The 23,603-nt window shown below is 41.9% G+C and overlaps 1 protein-coding gene across 3 annotated transcripts in view; it reads right to left on the bottom strand.

The window, feature by feature from the left end:
• TTC17 (tetratricopeptide repeat domain 17) overlaps positions 1-22,970 on the bottom strand; it is a 62,213-nt gene extending 39,243 nt beyond the window's left edge. For 2 of the 3 annotated variants that reach the window (XM_069784674.1, XM_069784673.1), the window contains exons 1-10: positions 22,755-22,929; positions 8,219-8,308; positions 6,522-6,691; positions 5,403-5,514; positions 3,676-3,807; positions 2,902-3,011; positions 2,466-2,610; positions 1,952-2,091; positions 1,575-1,735; positions 1,148-1,260 (exon numbers count right to left, since the gene is read on the bottom strand). In XM_069784674.1, coding sequence (XP_069640775.1) covers positions 1,148-1,260; positions 1,575-1,735; positions 1,952-2,091; positions 2,466-2,610; positions 2,902-3,011; positions 3,676-3,807; positions 5,403-5,514; positions 6,522-6,691; positions 8,219-8,308; positions 22,755-22,913 — 1,332 coding nt within the window. In that variant the 5' untranslated portion in view covers positions 22,914-22,929. Of the gene's footprint in view, positions 1-1,147; positions 1,261-1,574; positions 1,736-1,951; positions 2,092-2,465; positions 2,611-2,901; positions 3,012-3,675; positions 3,808-5,402; positions 5,515-6,521; positions 6,692-8,218; positions 8,309-22,754 lie in introns of all 3 variants that reach the window. The other variant, XM_069784675.1, reaches the window with a different exon arrangement.
• Between the last annotated feature and the right edge of the window lie 633 nt (positions 22,971-23,603).

Consider the following 23,603-nt stretch of genomic DNA (forward strand, 5'->3'; position numbering starts at 1 on the left):
TTCATGTTGTAAATAAGTCAACAATGAAAACAAGTGCAAATCAACAAAAAAATGCTAGGAGGTACCAAGCAAACATTTCTAATAGACCGCAAACAAAATCAACTTATCTAGCCTGCATAGTAACTATGACCTGAACTAGAGCGAAGACTCATGGCTTGCAAAATTATCTTGATAAACTGAACTTATATAATTATAATAAATAGGAAGAACATCCAAGGAGAAAACATAGCATAATTAAAAATAATTATTCCTGTTTCTTAAACTAGTTAAGGGGAAACTCCAGAACACATTCCACATTGCAAAATAAATGAAACCATAATCTTTATCTGTAGTTCCAGCACAGCAGTGGTGTTGCTTGGGTGGCTGTCATTCTGGATTTTCAGTATTAGTATGTAACTTGCTTCCAAAACTTCTCAGTACTCCTGTATCAGATTTCCTTGGTGAACTGTCTAATTCAAGATATACAATCAGCAAATACTCCCAGAACTGTACTAAGCTATTATGCTGGAATATTCTTTCCACTAAAGAATAATTCTTGTTCCATATACCACATGTACATTAGAAAAGAAAACTAACTCCTTAGAAAACCTTTGCCTCTTCATTAACATTAGCTGCCTAATGCTTTTTCCTATCCTCTTTGAAGGAAATTAAACTGGAAAATTAAACATGTTATGCTCCTGTTAGCATGCCTGAAATGTAGTATATTTATGTGAGAGAAAGCTGTAATTCCTCAACCGAGGATTCTTGTACTTCCCAGAAAGAAGTACTTGGCTGTTCTATGCAGGTTTAAAAAGCAAAGGAGTCAATATAGAAGTGGCTGGTAACTCACAGGAAACTAAGACTTTGGACTAAAGTAAAGTTTTTTAATTCAAATAATTCTAATAGTTCTCTTTTCTAAGTAAAACAAAGTCTTATACAATAAACCCTCTAAATTTATGTAATCCACAGTCGATCTCAGCTTGTATTACTAGCAAAAGAAACTAGCATTAAATACTTTACACGCTGGAAAAGAGACTAAATGATTTCTCACTATAATCACCACACCCAAAATGTCCCCCCTTTGTCAAGCCTCAAAAAAATGGAACTATTTTGCTAATAAGGCAAACGGGACGCAACTTAGAGCAGTGGTATCAATTCACAGACAAACCTGAACATATTCCACATTTTCAAAAATGTCTCCACGGTGGTAACGAACAGGCTGGTCCCACTGGCAGTGCAAGCTATGCTGCTGGTTGCCCAGTCTACAAATCTGATGGTTCCCTGCAGAGCACAAAACATTTTTTCTACTGTATAAGTGAGCTTTCCAAGGAGACAAAGACAGCATACAGCCAACCCCTCTGCCCCCGATTCGGTCAATCCTTTTTATTTATTTAATCAGCACAGAGGAAACTCTGTCTTCAAAAGACTCGGAAAAAACCCTCTTCAAGAACATACCGCAATCCCTTGTTTTAATACGCAAAACACAACAGCCACTCAGGGCCATCTTAATATATAAAGTAGTTATGTCCTGACATTAATCTGAGTATGTGCAATTCTTCATTGCTATAATGAGCATGAACTCTAAAAATTTGTACCTAATTGAGCTTCTTTTGCCATCTGTGTCTCGTGAATGATGTTCCTCAAAATTTGTTCCTCCTGGATGAGCTTGTACTTGTCTAAAACATCTTGTTGCCTAAGGTAATGGTCATGCTGCTTCTGATACTCCTTCAATTCATTTAATGTTCGCTGAAGTGATCTTGAAAATTCAACAGTAGAAAAGATTTACTTTGAATGCTTTTTAAAATCAGCTTTTCCTACAGTGTTGCACATTTTCAACTGGGTTCCTTACTATGAATAATTTTATTGCATAGTCAAAGAAAATAATTATTCTATTTGAAATGTAAATAATTGCTGCAACAGAACAACAAAAGTGAGATTGTATGAATTGCCACTAGGATGCTTCTTTAGTTACCTATGCTGGGCTTCCAATTTTTGCTCAAGTTTTTGCTGACATAGGACAGCATGCTTCCTTTTTACAGCTTGCTCAAACCCTGGTTTGGCCTGTAGAGCATGATCGTAACACAGGACTGAGTGGTTGTACTCTCCAAGCATCTGAAAAATGACCGAGAGAGTTAGCCATTGTTTGGTAATATTTAATAAAAAATATTCCACTTTTAAAGTCATTAACTCAAATTTTAATTTGTGGTAACAAGCAGCCTATCATTTCTGAAACTTAAGCCACTATATCTGCTAAAGAAAGGCTGCAAGAGAATGGCCCTGGGCTTTATTTCCAAGCGCAGATAAAAAACTTCACTAAAAGACAGACTTTTGGATGAAAATACCTTGACAAAATCTTAAACATTAAGCGTGAAATGCATGTGGAACACAAGACACATTGTAAGAGAGTAAAGCATTACAAGTCAAGCCAGAAAGATTAAATAATACTCGGTTTTCTACAAGTCTTGGAAAATAAAGATAGTATTTACTGCGTATATATTTCCCAAAGTGTAATAGCTGGTAAAGAAATCACTGTAATCCAGAGCTGCATGGACCACAATAGCTGCATCTGCAGAGAAATGAGCCCGGTGCAGGATATTTGCCAAATTTACCAGTGCAATATCTTTATTTTGCCTAAAAGAAGAAAAGAAAATGAAAAGAAAAAAAGAAAAAACAGACATTAAAAGAAGCTCAGACTGTGTAAGAATCATGCATAAGGATACCTTCATTTGTCAGTCACATATTAAATATATAATTCAATAGAAAAATATCTAAACTATATATATGCGTAGTATAGCACATAAAGACTAAGAACAAGTAATATGGATTATTCCTTAGGATACAGTCTTAGGAACCAAAACCTGTTTACTAACTAGGATAACTAGAAAAGCAATCTGAAAAGAAACCTTTATTAGCAATTCTTACCTTGAAGAAAAATGAAGGGCACGCATAGCACATTCTACTACTTGGTATGGCTCGTTCTTTATTCGCCAGTAAAAAGAAGCCATATTATAGAGTACCCAGGAAGATGAGTTCTGCAGTAAAAAGAAACACATGAACTGTACTAAGACATGAACTAATTAGGGCTTTAATTACTATGGGATGGAAAGCTGAGCACCAAACCCGCTCTAAGTTATCCTCTTCCTCTAGAAAGCTGCCATTTGGCAATAGTTGTGAACGTTCAGGAAGAATGAACTAGCACATAAATGTATTAAAGAAACAAAACTGCCTTTCAGATAGGTAAAAATTCAAAATGAGACAAAATGATAAGTGGCAATAGTTTTAAGCATCAGCAGCTTAGCTGGAGTTCAATGAGAATTCCTGTATTTTGCAGGAAGGCATTTAATAAAAACATACACAATTCAGTACTATTGTTTCTTTGTTCTTTAAGTACCTGCATTTTTGTTTAAAAGCTCTTATTACCTTGACAGAGCAATGAATGTGGCTTTCCAGACCACCCAAATACATGAGTCACTGAAGATGACAGTAAGTGTCTATTTACTGGCTTTGCATGATGCCTTCTCCTACCTCTGCTTGCCTAGCAGAAAATGTTTTTAGTCTGCCTTTTGTAACTGAAATGTAAAGCAAAAATATATGAGCAAAACTAGTACTGGATCTGATTGCATGTACCAGGCATATCTAATCTTGTGAGACCTTTCTAGCACTCTTTGTGCGTACAGTAAGATTACGGTTTCATACCTTCATTAGTCCGTCATAAATACGATGACCTATTTCCTCTATACTTCTTCCCAGCCTCCGTGATAAGTATGTGAAGATTGGATCTTCTTTAGGTAACAAGGGTGCGGAAAGATTAACTCTTTCTTGGACACCCTAAAATAAAAATTGAGTATAGGTATTTTCTGACACTTTAACTAAAAGTAGAGAAATATATGCAACAGCATGACTCCCAGGGAAATTTACAGCTTGGTTATTTTACATTCCTATCATTCTTTCATATCAAGATCTTAGGGACTTGACAGGATAATGTCACCTTTGACAGATGAATAATATATATTATTATAGACACGCAAACACTAGAAGCAACCAAAAGCAGCCTCTGCTTGTGAATGCTATAGGAGTGTCCTGGTTTCAGCTGGGATAGAGTGAATTGTCTTCCTAGTAGCTGGTACAGTGCTATGTTTTGAGTTTGGTATGAGAAGAACATTGATAACACTGATGTTTTCAGTTGTTGCTAAGTAATGTTTGGTCTAAAGTCAAGGATTCTTCAGATTCTCATGCCCAGCCAACAAGAAGGCTGGAGGGGCACAAGGAGTTGGGAGGGGACACAGACAGGACAGCTGACCCAAACTGGCCAAAGGGATATTCCATACCATGTGATGTCATGTCCAGTATATAAACTGGGGGGAGTTGGCCTGGGGGGAAGCAGATTGCTGTTCGGGAACTAATTGGACATCGGTCAGCAAGTGATGAGCAATTGCATTGTGCATCACTTGTTTTGTATATTCCAATTCTTTTATTATTATTATTATTATTGTTATTGTCATTTTATTATTATTATCATTATTATTTTCTTCCTTTCTGTCCTACTAAACTGTTCTTATCTCAACCCACGAGTTTTACTTTTTTTCCCCCCGATTCTCTCCCCCACCCCACTGGGTGCTGGGGGTGAGGGGGGAAGCGAGCGAGTGGCTGCATGGTGCTTAGCTGCTGGCTGGGGTTAAACCACAACATACATCCAGACCCAGGAACAGAACTAAAAAACTACAGTTCCTATTTTGTCCGTAACAAAATCCTTATTTGTAGATGAAAAGTTATTTTAAAGACTTGTAATAAAATAGTTATCGACACATAAGCACTGAAGCTGCACCTGCGTTAGAAAATTTGCTTATATAATACCGTTGACAAAACCAATTTTGCACCACACTTCCACTGTAACCTTTCTAAAGCAGATGAACTTTGTACTAGTAAAGAACAATTATCTCATCCTCTGGGTTAGGGCTTGGCATTCAGATACCAAAGAGACAGTCAAGTTTGTCAGGGGCTACCAACAAGCCTGCAAACAATTTCCTGACCCTGATCTTCATACAGTTTAACAACCCTGTTTAGTGCTCTCCAATTTTCAACTGAAACAATTCACCAGTTAGAAGCATTTCCAATGAAAGCTACCATTTTACTAATGAAACGTGTGTTATGAAAACAAAATACTCCATGTTCCTAAAAATGCCCTCTAAAATGAGGCAAACAATAAAAAAAAGAGAAACAGGATCTGTATACCTGATGGAACTGTCCTCCTATAAGCAGGTACTTTAACTGGGGCACAATTGTGGTTTAAAAAAAGTCTGAAGCTATGAAGCAGTCTTGGAAGATTACAATACTTTTCAACCTTGACTGAGAACTGTCAGTAAGGGTTTTCTATTCCTCTTCCTGACAGGGGAAAAAAAACATACTTGCATTTGCTCGCTTACCCGTAAGTGCTGAAAAGCATGAATACTGTATGGAAGATCTAGAACTTTTGTACAGTCTGGCTGCTGCAGGTCTGGAGGCACTGGAGTCTTTGTGTCTATATAGTCTTCAGGGCTGAGGACATAACAACATAATACAGCAGACTCCAGATTAAAATACTCCTAAAGTTCATAAGAGACAGTATTGTAGTTGACAGACATAGTATTCTGATTTGACCATTACAAAAATCTTGTGTTTGAGTGCATTAGACCATTTCTGATGTCTTCCCAGATTTCAGTTGTATCAGGATGTCATCACTATAGGATAAAGTAAATAAATTTGTCTGCTTTAGAGAAAACATCAACATTTGGATAGCCTCCAAAATGTATCAGCATCAACCTAGTGTATCACTACTATGATTAATGATCTATCTGCCAGGCAAATGGCAACACATGCAGATTACAAGACTCTTCAACTGAAACAAACAAACCAACCAACCCCAAGTATTAGTGAGAAGCCTAAATGAAGGTATCTGAGGATAAAATTAATCTTTTTCCACTTCAAGTACTCATCTGATATGTTAAAAAAATATAACTAAAAAACCAAAAGTCAGCCCTGAAGATGAATTACCAATGAAGCTGAATGTCAAGTAGACTGTCCACACACCCTTTACTTGCTAAACACAGGGGATGAAATACGACCAGAAGGTTCAACAGCTTGGTAATCAACAGAATTTCATTCAAATTTAAGTCAAGACTAAAAGAAGTGTATCTAACTCAAAACACCCAAAGCACACTCAAGCAAATTCAACCCCCTTCTACATGATGCACTTCATTTTAATTGATGTCTGGTCATATCAGTACAGAGTTACAGCAGTAGAACCGACTGGGAGCCCAGGAATAGAATGGAGGAGTTTCAGGGTAGGGCTAACATGGACAGTTTGGGGGAGACAGCACTTCTGTGTCGTACCCTTTCATAATTAGTGACAGAGGTTGTTTCAATCTTATTCTACACTAACACAAAATAAAACAACTATCATCTAAAGAACAGTCACTGATACATTTTTCTTTTTACTTGCATTTAGAGGTTTTGTTGATTTTTTTCATTCAGTAAAAATCTTAAAATGTAAAGCATCTTATTACCGGATATCTTTACTCTCTAAGGTGATGTACGTGCCGTCGTATAGATCTAGGTCCCCCAAGGGCACCTTTGCTTTAATGCAGTCTGGATCCTCTTTATTATGCCTTTGTTCCAGCCCTGTGTCTCTGTCCTCATTTTCCTCTATATGAATCTTTTGAGCAACTAACTGTTTCTGTAGGAACAAAAAAAAGGAAACAGAAGAATTTATACTGATGAAAGCGAACTATAGCTGTTAGGAGTTGAACAGTGCAACTTCTTCCTAAAAACAAAGTCCATTTGAAGAAAATCTGTCTTCAAATTCTGGGAATATTTCCCTATATTTTATAACATCTGTAGGACATTTTTTCATTTAGATAGAATATAGATACTTTCATTAGGGATAATATGACTTCAACAGGCCCTTATTTCTCCTGCTGTACCTAAAAAGAGGGCTAATAGCATTCCAAATTCATGGTAGGCCATTCAGAAAAAGAAGAAATAGTTGCTAATAGTATTTCAACTTTTCCATATTTGGACCCTTTTCCTCCACTGTAAGACCTCATGGAAATAATATTAAGAGATTACAAACACGATGAACTTCTTAACCATTCAGGGTGCGACGTACAACTGGGGTGGCAGGCTAACACAAGAATGGAGACTAATTTCTATAGATCATCTTAGAATGTGTAACTTAGGAGCTACCTTTCGCCCCATAAAGCTCATGGATATTGATTACTAAGAGCAGTGAATGGACTAATGATCTGTCCCAGCACAGTAAGCTGTATTTAATTCTCACCTAGATCTGCAAACTGAAACCCCATTAAATATCATAAGGATTTGTATATGTAAAATGAGAAGAAAAACTGCATTTTTAAAGCCATACACATTTGATTACATGCTAAAATGCAATACTAGAGATGTATACAGTAGTAGCAACTTGTACAAGATCTTACAATAGATAACTTCTGCTGAAAGTCATTTGTATGCCACAAATGGTACATTCGTGATTTCCAAACCCACAACCCATGTCCTGAAAATCTTAGAACTATTGTTCCATCCATAGCTAAAATGTCCACTGCCACAAAAATGAGTATACCTCAATGAGAAAGACTGGATAAATACAGTCAAACAAGGGGCAGTCCTGCTTTTTTTTCCCTCCCTTCCACTTCTCCCATTCACCTGAAGCTACCTCTGGTGCTTGTCTAACTTCCCAGTTAGCTAGTTACGCTAATCTGACAAAACCAAAGGTGGCACAAGAGAAAGGAGTACATGGCCAGAAGAAAGGCTGTGAGCTGTTAGCTTGCCCAGTCTGTATTATATTTAAACTTTAGTTCAAGTTATCAGTTAGAAGTTCATTAAAGCCCTTTTCAGAAGAGTGTTCTCAGATTCTTTTTCAATAATAAATGGGTTTGAAGAAAAACAGAGGTAACCTGCTCTGTATTCTTCTGGAATATAGCAACAGAATCCAGTACCAAAATGACTTTACTTTAAAATGTTAGGATTTATGGATAACAACAGGGAATGATGCAACTGGGGACAACGATTACCAGTTGAGCAAACTTGAGGCACAAAATTCTTGAAGTCTGAAGAATTCTTCATCCTTTCACTGAAGCAGAATTATGCCAATAATGACTTCTGTTCCCCATCTAAATCTATCACTAAAAAGCCTGTGAAAAAAAATCTGTATTTTCAGAAATTAGTACTTAACATTATGCTTTACCTCCAGTTCTTTGAGGTAGTTAACTGTTGTTTCTTGTCTCATTAGTATTACCAAATCATGTGGGTTCCTCAAGTTCATTGGTGAATCCACCTGCAAGACATTTCAACAGTCCATCATGTAAGACATTCTCCTAATTAGAGCGATTTTAAAAGGTAAGATGTTCATTCAACTACAGTTTGTCTGTTCATGGGTTTTCTGTCCACTCAGCATTCATGGTATGTCCATAATTTCAATCTGTACTTCAAACAACATGCATAAGAGGCAAGTAAATTTCTCACAACAAACATTACTGTCCCGGTTTCAGCTGGGGGGGAGTGAGTGAGTAGCTGCGTGGTGCTTGGTTGCTGGCTGGGGTTAAACCACGACAATTACTAAGAGTATCTACTGCTGAAATACTAGATACCTTAAATTGCAATCGCAAAAACCTGTTTTCTTTTATAGCTTTAAAATTCCTCCATCATGTCCCTCAATAGGCATACAGTACTTCAGCTTCAAGTCAACTCCTCCATGCAACTAATTTAACACAGCAGCCTAGCATTAAGATCTATTGCCTTCAGGATTAAGAAGTAAATGAACAAAATCAAGAGGTAAGCAGGCGAAGACTGAAAACTCTGTTACAGAAGACCGTGCTACAGCTTCCATAGCTATGCACAGGAGTTGGCAGCTCAATGAAGAGCGACATTACAGGTAAGTCACAGACAAGAGTGGTTACATGCCAGACCTTTACTGGTCCCTAACTGGGCTCAGTAAGCTATGGCACTTCACAGCTGAAATGCCCCAGCCTTGTCCTCATGCCAAATCAATTCTGCTGCCTGACCGGGTCAGGGAAAGTCACTACAGCTGAGAAAGTGGTGTATGAGCAGCTGAGCTGATCCAAAGGCTCACCTCCAGGCTTCCAGCCCCGTTCCCTCCAATCTGTCAGTGTGGTATCAGTTAGTCCTGCATGCCAGCTCTGCTGCCCACCAGGCTTTCTTGTGAGCTAACCCAAACTCAGCAGCTGAGCAGGATGCAATCCCCTACCAGTTGCTTTATCTGAACTAGTAAATTAAATTAGCTCGTGGAGGATTCAATGACTATGAGAACAGAAGGAAATGGACAGGAGTATGTGCTGAACAGGATGAAAGGACAAAGGGTGACAAGGACAGCAAGGTCTTGCATTTTTAACATGACGACTGTTATGGTAGACGGTCTACACCAAGATGTTCCTGGATCTGCTCAGTTTCCATTCAAGCTTTCAGGATATGGAACTACCTACTGCATAAAGATGCAATCACTACCTGTGCGTTAGTGCTAATACCTCTACATGGGCTGTCCACCCCCATGATATCTGTCCAAACTTGGTGACATTACAATTTAATGGAAAAGTTTGCCATATATACACGTGCAGGAGAACCTCTGAGCTCCACGTCTTCATTTTTTCCCAACTTTGCAAACAACTTGACATGTTTCTGGGACTCTCTCTTATTGCAGAGAACTGCATCTCCAGCAGGACCACAGCAAATTTCCTGGTCATTTTAATGTGTTCTGTCAACAGATTAGGTCTTAGGTCATGTTTTCTTGGCTGTGAGTCAGATAAGAAGCTTCAATCTACTTTCTTTGGACTACTAGCCGAGAAGTCTACATTCCTTGCAAGCCCCCCTACTGAGTAAGGATCCTATCCTCTAAGATGAAAACATTTGTTCCTTTTACGCTGCCCCCACCTCCCCCCCGAAACCCAAAACAACCCTAAGGGTGGTTTTGGCTAAATTTCGCTAAGTATTCCTTTCCAAATCAAAAGCTGAACTGCTTCTTTTAGTATGGAGCCATTTTGGCAGGTGGCTACCTACACCAGTCCAGATACTTACATGTAATTCATTTTCTGCCTTAGCAAAATTAATTCTCTTATATTACCAGATGAATAGAAAATAACAGGTGCTACTGACACCAGTTAATTTTTATACTATGAATTAGGGGATTATGGATTTAACTGTTGCCAATAAAGGGTGACCAAGTATCTGCAATGATCCAGAGAAGCACAGAAAATACCATATTAAAACAACCTAACAATGTTGTTAGTTGAAGTATTAAAAGTCTACAGTGTTTTACTTACAGTCATATTTCCTCCTGTGGGCCCCACCTCACTTTGAGCTGGTTGCACACAAAACCAGAGTTATGCATTGAATGTAGCACTTGTTTCATGCCTCATTTGCTAGAGAAACTACTGTGGTATGTGCAAGCAAATGAGATGAATTTGCAAAGAAAATAAGGGAAAGTTTTACTGTGTTTAAAGCACTTAATCGCCCATTCCAAAATAGCACTGTTCTTCTGACATCTAAAGCCTGCTTGCACGACACTACACAGTCACTGAGGGCAACGTCAACTATCAGCTCCACTTTCAGCGACAAACTGCATCTGGGGAGTGATTTTTTGCAGGGAGTTATGCATTTAGAAAGCCTTATTCCGAAAGATGAAGGATCTCAGTTTATCATTCATTCAGAAACAGAATGATATTCAGGGACAGCTTCTGTTTTTAACTTTCGACAAAACAGTCTCATGAGAGTTAGGTCTGATTTAGCCTTTGGGAATTTGGAGTGGTATGTTACCAATCCAGCATGCACAGGTTGACAGAAAAGCAACGCAACAAGTACTGAAATCCTATCAACTATTACCTGGCAGCAGAAATCAAAATAACAACAACAAACAGCAAGGTCAATGAATTCATTCATAAAGTTATGACAATCCACCAGGAAATAATCTCAAGTTAAGCAGCATGCATGATATGTTTCTTTAGTCTTCAGATTTTCACTTCCAAATCTGACCTCAGTTTGCCACCAGCAAATGAGCACTTTCTAATAAAAGCAAACCCCTTCAACCTAGTAGAAAGTTAATATTATTAAATAACTTTAGCAGTCATTATCTCTTTAAGACCAATGCAGTGTGTAAACAAAAAGCTCTAAACCCCAAACTTTAGTGGTTAATCCAACCTTACATTTATTTACATTTGATCACTTCTGACTCTGAAAGTTAAAGACTTCCACTGCAAGAAATAATCAAAGACTATTATTAGCTCCTAAAAATAAAAATCCATTTTAGGTGCAATAATTTCTGAAAAAGAATTTGAATGGAAAAATTAAGCAGCTACACTGGACAATCATACAAGGTTTGCAGAGGAAACTCGAGCCAGCACACCCACTGCATTCAGAGCACTTTGGCAGCTTGTAAAAGTGGGCCAAATATACTGTATCAGTTCTTATACTCTTCAGTTTATATATTTACAGTATGAAGGCATTACAAAACGATAACTGAGGAAATAAAAAGCATTCAGAGCTACAAAAAAATGCTATATGACACAAAAGAAAACACATTCTTAATTGAAAACCACAGGTCTTACTGTATCATGCCTGCAAATGAAGAAAATAATGCCAACTTGGCCTTCAACAGGCATCAGTTTGGAGGACAATGGTGCTCAAACTTAAGAATTTCATAGAGTTTGAATTGCAATTTCCTGATCTGCTCAGATTGATCCAAAAAAAAAAAAAAATCACCCTGCTGTCAAGTAGGGGAATTCTCCCTTTTCTTACTACCTGTAATCTTATAGCTCTACTGAGAAACAGGCCAGCCAATTCAGCTGAAAAATAACTTAAAAGATTAAACAATTAGTTTTCCACCAGATCAGCAGGCTAGTCTGAATTGGCCTCAGGTGAGCACTTCATCAGCCCCCTCTCCAGAGCGACAGCCACGTGGATCTCAAACTGCAACATGCTCCTCTCCGATCCAGCCAGCAATACTGTCAAGACTTCTGGTTCATTATCCAACCTTTTTACAACATCCCTCCCCAGCTCAAACATGTTTTCCTTTACAGTCCCAGCCACTTCTACAGCCGGAAAAAGACAAAGGTGACCTACTCAGCTGTGAAGAGCACCAATACTGCATTGCCATTGAGGGCAGTAATGCCACCTCATGAAGAATTTAGCACAGCAAGTAGGTAGCAAACAAAGATGTAGTATCTGCATAACCTACACAGCAGAGGTAACAATAGCAGCAGTGGTAAAGATAAGCGGGCAGCAGCATGTGCTGAAATCCAGAACGCCCACCCGGAGTCCTGCAGGGCTTACCACCTGGGTGCTCACGCTTTGCCCCGTCCTTGCTGCTGGTGCTCGAGTGCCACCTGGCATCTTCCTGCCTTCCAGTGCAGCCATATCCCAAACCCCAGAAAATTATACTCTGAATAAAAACATAAGACTTGCCAGAACTTCCCTGGGGGCTGTTGCTTAGAAAACTTCAAAGAGATGACAACATACCCCGAAGAACTGGAAAAGTCCTCAGAGCTTCACTCGCCTGTCAAATAATTCTTTAGTCAGAAATACAATGGTCCAAACAAAATGTATTTGATAGAAACCTGAAGACTGTTCTGGATTACACCCCTTCCTTCCCACAAGAAAAATACTCTAAAGACTCTAGGTAGATTTTGGAAGATGCTGGTTTCATTCAGTCTCACATCGTGCTTGTGCTCTTACAGACACTCACCACCTCTAATAGTCACCCAGAGACTGATCTGGTTGTGGAAATACCTCTAGTTTCAAGAGAGTATTTAAAACAAAACAAGTAGAGGTTGGTTCCACAAGAGAAGTTCTGCATACAATATCAACTTATTTTTCTTTCCTTTATGTCTGTTTGCCTGTGTACAGTTGAACTACACCTTCACGGCGTCCATTAGAGAAAATATTTCTTTAGACAGGTAACAGTAAGCAACGTGAATGGTACTGGATCATTTTCAGGAAAGAGCACGTTATATCCACAACTGCATATGATCTTACAGTACAAATGGTATGTATTTACTAGCTCATAGCCATAGCTTCCCTCTTTTATGACAACTCAAGTATTTGCAAATAATTGTGTATTGAAAGCCTCCTGCTGTGAAATAAAGGGCCTATGTGGCCCCCATCTTACTAAGCCTCACCAGACTTGCTGATGATACAGTCCTGGGACCACTGGAATGAATAGAAGTTTGTATTTGTTCTGAGCACTGCTGGAGATGTGTGTGGCACAGTGTTTGCATTTAATGTCAGTTTTTAAACAATTAACTAGTAAGGAAAACGGAACAAAACTTTGCTCTGGAAACTAGCATAGGTCTGACTTCAACAGTTAAAACCTTATTAGGGTGTTATTTCAAAGCTGTCATGTTTCATTTCAACACTTTAACAGCTGCAATCAAATACCCAGGTGTTCTCAGATGCTTCTTTTTATGTTAGGACTGAATCTACGGCCACACAGGATGTGGTCTCACTTTAGTGTGTTACAACCTCTTCCCTGCCACACAGAAAGTTGCAGATACACCAGCTCCCTCTCCCCTGCCCCGCCACCGTGTTAAAAACCAATGCAAGGATCTGACTTCAATTCAAACACAGTGAACAGGAAAAGAACAGTGCTGAAAAGCTTTCCTTGAACTTCTGATGGCTACTATAGCTACCCTGCAGAAAGCCTGCCAGCAAACAACTTTTAGAATAAGTGTTCTCTGTTCAACTTTGCCCAAAGGTGAAAGTTTCTTTATAAAGCACAGTTCAAATTTATTCACTGTCACAAAGTACACCAAGTACCTGATTCAGCAAGAAACACACAGAATTTGTGTAACAAAAAAAAAAAGATATCAGAGTTGAATCAAACACTGAAGTTTTAGAGTCTCCTGTGCTACCTGCATAAATCAAAGTCTCTGAATAATTAGACTTGTAAGTTTTGCCAAACATTCTGGTATATTTTTCCCCATGATCCAGTTATACTGCACCAGGAAGTAAATTTTTAAAACGAGGGTCAATAAATGGCTCAGTCAACTATTTTTAGGTAAGGCTTTTTTTAAAGCACTGTGGAAATCCTACTGTTAACTGAGGCACAGGAGCACCAAAATCAGAAGAGCTGTTAGTGTCTCTGCACATCCTAAAACCATTCTACTACATGCAGAAGGCAGATTATGACAGAAAGAAGCTGGAAAAGATACTACATCAAATGGTGGCATACAGGAAAATGGGCTCCTCATACTTGTTTTATAGATAGTGGATCTTTTGTCCCTGTACTTGCGAAATGAGGGCAATTCCCACTCAAATAGGCTGGAACTCCTTGCAGTCTCAAGTGGGAGCGAAGTATCTAAAAACTGATGCTTGCCTTTTGGTATATTCTTGCTGTCTTGGGATACTCTACACTCCAACATGACGCTACTGCGGCATTTCTGAAAAAGCCGCAAAAAGTTCTGTAAAGGTTTCTGTGCAAAACAAGCTACAAAACTGGAAAATATATGCTTTGGCTTATCCAAATGATGAGCAGGCAGTGTCAGAAGACATGTGTTTCAAGGGATAACACCAAAAAATTCACACAGAAAAATGATGTTGAATTGAGTTTTTAGAATAAGTACTGAGCCATTACTGAGCTGCAGAATCTGTTAACAAACAGCATTAGGTATTTGGATATTATTAAGAGCAGCCATGCTACAGGGAAAATAGAAATTTTAAACACTTGTAGCACTTCAAACATAAAATCTAACGAAGTTGCAGTATTGCTGAATAGGTCTGCTCAACTGAGATCACTTCCAAAGAGCACACCAGCTACGAGTATCATAGATAACGGATTGAAATACACCAAAGGAAAACAAGACTATTTGTAACACCACTTGTCTGCAATATGTTATTGGTCATACTTAAGGGTACAAAACAAACTTCCAATGTGTATATTCTAGCTGAGGTTTATATTCTCCAGTAGCAAAACAGATGCCAGCCCATACACTCAGCTGAATCAAAACAAGAGATGGAGAAATCACTCAAACACATCTGTAATGAACAAGTACTTGTTCTCATAAAGGCAGACTGGTTCCTGCTGCCTGCTCACTGCCAAATCCTAAATATATCAGGTGTTCTAATGTTGAAAGTACAGAAAAGGAAAAATACTAATTAGATTTACAAGATACCTAAAAAAGGTTAATCCTGAGCAGTAATTTCTTCAGCAAATGAACAGCAGACAACCCATTGTTTTTTTCTGGTTAAACGTTAAGGGAAATTACTTTATCCAGTGATGTATTTTTAGGGCAGGCACTTTATACCATGGTTCTCATTTCCTAACTGGTTAGTAACAGGTAGGGATTCAGCTTTAAATGTTAATTACAAAAAAAAAAAAAAAAAAAAAAAGAGTTCAGCTACATGAAATAACAGTGGATTTCACAGTCTCGCTGACTTTGCTCTTTTGGGTTTTGATGAGGCCTTCAGGCAAACATGTGCTTGGGCCACTTCCAGGCTATCCTTTTGCTGCAAAGCTCACAATATGGGGACGGCATGCTAGGCACCGAGCACAGCTTTCACCACAGAAAAATCAGTTTTGAACAGTTGGTTTTGAACAGTTGATCATCTTTCCAGTTTGTCTTCCCTTATTTTAAGAGTTATGGAAAACAGGATGAAAGGCCAGGAATCGAAGTGTGAGGATGCTAAGACAAACCCAACCTGGGAGTCACGCTGTGCCCGGAGGGAGGACAAAGGCCATATGGGAACACCGGGAGCGGAGGAGTGACCAGGACACAGTGCCTACACATGGTCAGAGCCACCGCTGCACCCTTCTGGACTTACAAACCGAAGCACCTCGGCCTACGTTACCATGCTGGGCTAAATCCAGACATTTTTATATTAAAGCTTTGCTGTCAGCAGTCAAAATGTGGCATAAGGTTACCTGCTAGGCTGCAGTAAGCGTGAGGGGCATCGCGCTGACAGCTGTATTTCAGCGGCCCTTCAGATCTGCCTCTTAGCTCCTCCATCCCAGATGCAAATCTTTCCCTGCTGAGCTGAGAATAGCGAAAGCTACTTCAGCACCACTGCTGCCCCAAAGAACAAAATATTTGCATTTCTGACTGCATACAGGCTACCACAAGGCCTATTTTTATCAAATTCGGATCTAGCCGTGACCTTCACAGCAATACAGCGAGACGGAGACTGCATTCCCCTGCGAGCAGGCAGTGCTGGTGAAGTGTGGTTCCAGGTCAGCAGTACCCCATCGGGGACAAGGACATTACACCTCTCAGCCATTCCCTACACAAAATGTTCAGGTTCAAACTTTTTGAAAATACTTGTGAAAAGGCAGAAAATTTAAAGTGAAGCTTTTTAAAAAAAAAAAAAAATTACTATTTTTCACACTAGAGGAAGGCCTGAAGCCCACAGTCTTTTGGTGATCAAGAGAGTTTTAAAACAGAACAAGTTTCCCTTTTCCTGAGAATAAGCTGACCTACGCTTCAAAACCATCATGCTTCAGCTCACCACCGTGGGGTTGGATGACATCTAACGAACTGCAGTAGACTCACACCAACCTTCAGCCTATGTCTCTTTGCACACACTCATAACGCAGCACTGGCAACTGTTTCGGGGAAGGCATGCTATGTTACACACTTCAGTAAGAATTTTTTGTTTGTTTGTTTAGCACACAACAGACTTGGAAGGATAAGAAATTCAGTTAAGAAAGAGGTCATACAGCCAACCAAACCAACCTTTAGAGAAAGAGCAAAGCAAACATCCAGCTGTCATTTTCAAGGAAGGACTGAGAGACTGCTTAATATATTGCAGAAGATGTTTTTGTAAGCAGCAAATAGCTTTTTATTTGGCTGCGCTAGACTTTCAGCTTTCCTTGGTTTTGGATGGCTGCTTTTCTTCGAGTCTTGAGCATATGGACCACTGTTCTCATCTCAACCTGTTAGCATACGCATGCAGTCAGATGACAGACATCAGTAATGCATTAACCAGCTCTAAAGCCATCCATGAATTATCTTGCCTTGCTGCAACTTGAGGCACACTTGTATTCAAATCCGTAACCAAATGAACAACTGTTAGGTAACGTCTCCCCTCTTTACTTGTACTAAGCCAGAATTAAGCACGCTTCTGCACTGCATGAAATTCATATGTCACGTTTATTGAGCGGCTAGTTGTCTTAGTCCCGAGCAGGCTAACCAGCATTGCTCATTCACACTCTTCTCCAGATCACCTCTAACAAACTTCAAAACACACAACAGCACATGAAAAACAAAACAACTTTTTGCCAACTCAGATTCCTTGCCAGAGGGTCTCTGCTCCTGCCAACACTTCCCCAGTCCTGCTTTGGACCATCTGCCTGGGAGGTTTCTTTGCTTCTTTTAGTTTAGTTAGTCAGGACTAACTTTTTCAGCGTTTATAGTAGTCCGTACAAAGGCAGTCCTTTGAGTCTCCACCAGCTTGCTTGGCTTTAATCGCCTCCATCAAGGGATCTTTAGAAAGACCCTACCTCAGCTCTGATACATCAGGTCTCAGAGATCATAGCAGTTGGTCCCCACCAGTAAGCCATGAATGACTACTGAAACTGTTTCCTGCATTGCATTTAATCTGTCAGATGTTTATCCTCTCCTTATTCCAAGTTTCTCTCTTCTCTTGAAGTAACAGTAGTACTTCTGTGGAGTGGCTAGTTTCCCTACTGGCAGACAAGTACTGTCTAAAATCAGTTATATATTAGCCTGAACTTTATACTGAGAGTTGTGAAATGAAAAGGCTTATAAACATGTGCACTGAGCAGATATAATCTCATTAAAAAGAGATGATTACTCAGCCCCTGGCTTTGCAGGAACACACATTTGAAGGTGGACTCAGACTAAAAGAATATGAACTGATCCAGAGAATGATGTACCTGACCTGAAAACAGGCTACTAGAGCAACAGATACAGTTTGATGGCTTTTCTCTTGATGGCTGAGACAATGAAACGTTACACGCACTGCTGGGCATTTATTTGCTTCATCATTCAGAAATGCTCACTAGAAACCAGAACAGCAAGGCCTACTTAGCAAGCACTCCCATTTACTAGATGAGATCTCACTGACATACAGAAAATTGTTCTGTTTGCGTTAATTTTGCCACCCCTGCCAGGTTGTTATACCACTAGGAACTCCAGCTCAATTCCCAGTCAGGGTACTGCCAGCGGTCTTATGCCACAGGAAAATGAATCGCACGTGAATGTAGTCTCATACTAAAGGCTGACACCCTTGCTGCACTATAAGGAGAAACAGCTAATAGAGATTTTAGGGCAATAATATAAGATATTCTCACCCTTCTTTCCTCAAACAGATTCCAGCTATTATATTTTGTATATAGGCCAGGATCTGTAGCTACTGCTTTCAGCTCCTCATCCATAGCGCACTTTGGTAACAACAAAAACAAGGCTCACATGAGCAAACTAAAAGCTACAGGGAAGACACCTATCACTAGTGCTTATCTGGACATCCATGGCTAGTGGCTTATTTAGCAGGGGGAATGTCTGGGTCTTACTACCACATAAGTTTTGGCCACATCTTAATTATATGGGCTTCATTCAGATAAACTGAGGTAGTCCAAGTGAAGATTAAGCATGTCCCTCTGCAAAAAGGTGACAATCTTTAAAAATGTGTTTCAGACTGTTTGAGAATGCTAATATTTCTAAAATAAAATAATATAAATGCTAATTAATACCACCACCCTTAGCCACCAGACAGTATGAGCCACTTCCAGTTAAAGACTGCAGTGCAAAGTCCAGCAGCGGCTGATCACCAGCAGCATCCCTCGGGGATCAATATCGGGGCCAACACTGTTTAATGTCTTTACTAATGACAGGGAAAAAGGGAACCTCAGCAAGCTTGATGTCCTCTGCAAATGTGGGGCAGGGGTGGCCCCAGTGGAAGGCAGGGCTGTGGTTAGCTGGAGAAACAGGCTGACAGGGACCTTATGAAGTCGACAACAGCAAGCGCAAACCCAGCACCTGGGATGCAGTAGCCCTGTGCAGCAGGGAAGGCTGGGGTTAAACAGAAAACAGCTTTTCAGAAAAGGATGTTTGGGCTGTGGTGGGGAAAAAGCTGGTGATGAGCCAGCAGTGTACCCTTGCAGCTGAGGTGGACAACTGCATCCTGGGCTGCAGCAGCAAGGCTGGAGCCAGCAGGGCAATGGGAGCAATTATCCTCTTCCAGCAGGCACCCGTGAGATTGCACCTGCTTCAGCTTTCTGTCCCCAGTTTCAAGGTCAGCAAAGCCCGTTCAAGGTGATGAGGAGCCTGGAGCACATAACGCGCCGAGCAGCTGAGAGAAGCATGCTGGCTCAGTTGCAGAGGGATATTGCTGCTGGTTCCAGCTTCCTAAAGGTAGCGTACAGAGAAAACAGAGCCAGGTGCTTCTTGAGGTGCAACAGTGAGAGGCATCGTACATCTGTTGCTACATGGGAAATTCTAATTAGAAAAGATGAAAAAAAATTTCACACTGAAGGCAGCTGACCACTGGACCAGGTGCCGAGCAAGAATGTCAAATCCCCATCCCTGGACACAAAATTTAGCTCGGCAGGGCCCTCAGCAACCAGATCCAGTTGGCCCTGCTTTGAGCTGTAGGGCAGGCAGCGTTACTCTATGATCATATTCAGGTTATTGTGTTCAAACCAGCAGCAGCTGAGTTTTATTCCAAACGCGAGTCTTGACTTACACAGCTGTCTTCTGGTAGGTAAGGTGCTTCAAAATTCAAACTTGGGCTGCTGTGCAAGCAGCAAGAACTAGCACAATGGATTGACACTTGGATGTTCAAAGGAGGAGCCTAGAGTACTACAGAAAAACCTGATGCGACAACATTTTTCCACAAAACATGAGTAGATTAACTAGAACTAGTAGAGAAGCTGATGACAGGTAATGCTCTACATACACTGAGAAGCTGAAATGCTGGACACTGCAGAGAAACGCAAGAAGCTGCAAAGCCAACGAGTTTATGAGACGAACGTGGACAAAAGCACACAAAGTAAAAATACCTGGAAAGAAGGATTGAATGGCTAAGTCTACTGGTGAAAATACAAGTTCTCATGATAAATATCAACTTAACAAAGAATATTCTGAAAAATTAAAGCAAAGGGATACTCTGCAGGGAAATTTTAGGCTTATGTCCTCTTAATAAGTGGTTCTACCAATGAATTGGTAAATCTGTTAATGAACCACCCCATTGCCAATGAATCATAGAATATCTCAAGTTGGAAGGGACCCGTAAGGATCATTGAGTCCAACTCCCTGCTCCTTGCAGGACTACCTAAAACTAAACCATATGACTAAGAGCCTTGTCCAGACGCTCCTTGAACTCTGACAGGCTTGGTGCCATCACCACTTCCCTGAGAAGCCTGTTCCAGTGGCCGACCACCCTCTCAGTGAAGAACCTTTTCCTAATGTCCAATCTGAACTTCCCCTGGCACAGTCTCATTCTGTTTCCTTGTGTCCTGTCGCTGGTCACCAGAGAGAGGAGATCAGCACTTCCCCTTCCACTGCTCGCCTTGAGGAAGTCATAGACTGTGATGGGGTCACCCCTCAGCCTTCTCTTCTCTAAGCTGAACAAATCAAATGACCTCAGCTGCTCCTCATAAGTCCTACCCTCGAGACCTTTCACCATCTCGGTCACCCTCCTTCGGACACACTCTGATAGTTTCATGTCCTTCTTATATCGAGGCGCTCAAAACTGCACGTAGTACTCAAGGTGGGGCTGCACCAGTGCAGAGTGGAGTGGGACAATGACAATTCCTTCCTATTGCTGGACAATGGAGATTATCTGTTGGCTTTGCTGCTAACTATTGAACCACAATTACATTTTGGCATTTAAAACAACGTTCGAGTTCACTCTAGAAAATGCCTGCTCTTCGCATTCCCCAAAATACAAATAAGTGGAAAAAATGAAATTCAGAGGTGCTCTGCAGGGATGGCAATGGCAATAACCACAAATTTAACTATCATTTTCACAAGAGCCAGGGAGATGACAGTAACAGATGCTGAAATACATCTTAGTAAAAAAACTCACTGGACAATTAGCAGCACTACCCAGCTACTGAAGAATCCAGCTCCTCACATTCCAAGTAATACCCTATTTATAATTTGAGTTTCCTTGCTGGAAACGGATGGATTAATTTTGACTGTGCAGGTAAGAGAAGTTATTCCACAGATATTATTTCATCACCTCAGCTACAGACTTGAGAACAGTACACAGGGAACATGAGAATGCCCCTGCTTCAAAAGCACTGGTAACCGTAATAGAATAGCTTACTGCATAGCAATGGTACAGTGGAAGCTTCTACCTGTACCATCAGTTAACTGACATCATAAAAAGCCATTTCTTAAAATCAGTGCTGAATGTAGCTAATTAGATTTTCAAGTCATTTTAGCTAACTAGATTTTTTCAAGTCACAGCTGCTTTTCCTGCAATAATCAAAATAACACTTGACTCAAACTTGATAATATACAATTAATATACACACACAGATGCTTCCAGACCATTACCATATACTCTCACCACTTCCCCACTACATAAAGTGTGAAAAGGAGGCGAGACAGCACTGCAAGTGTTGTCATTCGTTAATTTATGATTAACTAGGGTGAGAGAGCGCCTGGATCCACACAGACAGCTGGCATGCCCGAGAACCATATAGAGAGCAGGGGCTTCCTGCAGAGAAAGCCAGTTCCACCTGTCTGAGGACCCTAATGCTTTCTGACAGGAGGCCAGGCCAAAAATTCTCACCAAAGGAAGGTGATGTTAACAGACGCTCGTCACTCCGCACTCTTTTTTATGGGGGGGAAGGCCACACTGCTTGCTACAGCGATTAACTCTCCCACTCCAGAGGGAAACCAATCCAGCAGTTCTCCTTAAAAGCAAAGCGGATCCGACACAAAAGTCGATTTCTGGTGCTGTTCGCCTTGCAACAAAGAGGCAGCAAAGCAAGTAAGAAAAAGCCCAAACATAAAAAACCACATCGACTCTTCCAGCCGCTTATCGAATGTGAGGTGAGGCACAGCCCGCTATCAAAGCGAGACGTTTTGACTAAACCCACGAAATTACTGCAGGGCAGGGCAGGGCAGACGTCTGCTTCTGCCCCAAGCAGACACCCCCACCGCTTTTCCTCCTTACTTCCAGAAGGCACGAAAAAAAGCAGCCGGGGCGGGGATGTGAAAAAATGGCAAACTCATTCATCGCTCGGGCTGCGCCAGTCCGCGGAGAAGGCGCCGGCGGGGCGCTCCGGGGACGGCACCGGGGACGGCACCGGGGACCGGCCGCCGCCGGCGGCAGGGCTCCTCACTCCACGGGCCGGTCGCGGCGCGCCTTGCAGGCCCCAGGGTCCGGGTCCTGCCAGCCTTCGCCGCCGAAGCGGGACCCCGCCGGCTTCGCCGCTTACTCAGCAGCACGGCCTACGGAGCTGAAGGCTTTCGGCGAGGCTGCAGGTGAAGCGCGAACCGCCGCTGACTGGAAACGCGGTTCCAGTCACAAATCTATCCTCGGGCTGGCGTAGACCCACCGACCCTTCCTCCCCGCCGCCTCGCCCCGGGGCTCCGGCGACTTCCAAAGCCACGTTTCGCCAGCGACGCCAGCTCGCCCCGTGCCAGGGCCGCCCGGCTGGCCGCAGCGGCTTTCGGACAAGGCAGGGCTTCGCACCGGGACGACGGGCCCCGTTCCCCGCCACACAGCTCGGGGCGGGGGCTCTCCCCGCCACCACCACCGCCGCCGGGGCAGAGCGGCGGTGGGCAGCTCCCCGCGCCGCTCACCTGCTGCTGGATCTTCCCGTCCTCCGTGACCACCCAGTGGGTGGTGGCAGCGGCGGGCCGCGTCCCCGAGGCCAGCAGCGAGCACAGGCCCAGGGCCCAGCCGGAGAAGACCCACGCCCGCCCCAGCCCGCCCCGCCCGGACGCTGCTGCCGCCGCCATCTTCCCCAATCCCGGCCTGCCCGCACCACCCGGAAACGGAATAGCCGCCGCCGCCATTTTGGGAAGGGGAGAGCCGGGCGGGCGGCACCGCCGCTCCGGAGGGGCGGGAAGGGGGGGCGGCCCCGAGTCGTTACCTCAGGCAGCGGCGGGAGCCCGAGGCTGACGTGAAACGCCGACAAGCAGCGCCCGGCGCCACGCTGAACCCTTTCGTTTTAAAATAAATTGGTTTCTGTCTAGCGCACGTTGAAACGTCTGCCGCGACCGCTCAGGGAAACGTCCTTCTGCCCGAATCCAGCCCAACTGTACCCGCAGCTATCCACAGTTAATGCCAGTTCACTCAAGAGCCGGTTGAAGGTAGCTCCGGAAAACACATCACTCCTTTCTCCTTATAACGCTTTTCAGTTGCACGGGAAAAATCGAAACTTCTCCTTTCTGTGAACAGTAGTCGCCTGTGTCCCCAGGCCTGAGCAAGATCTAGAAGCTGCCAAATTCAAGCTTTGGTCTGTTCGACTTCTCTTAAGTTTGCAAGCAAGCTGCAAAACAGTTCTGCTTCTTGGGGACGCCAGACTTCCCAGAGCCTGTTACACAGTAAAACGTGCCTGTAACTCAAACCCATTAGGCAGAAACGTTTACAAATGGCATCATAGTGGTTAAACTGATGGAAGGGATTCAGTTTCTCTCAGGATAAGA

The sequence above is a fragment of the Haliaeetus albicilla genome, chromosome 5 (genome assembly GCF_947461875.1).
Source record: "Haliaeetus albicilla chromosome 5, bHalAlb1.1, whole genome shotgun sequence".
Taxonomy (NCBI): domain Eukaryota; kingdom Metazoa; phylum Chordata; class Aves; order Accipitriformes; family Accipitridae; genus Haliaeetus; species Haliaeetus albicilla.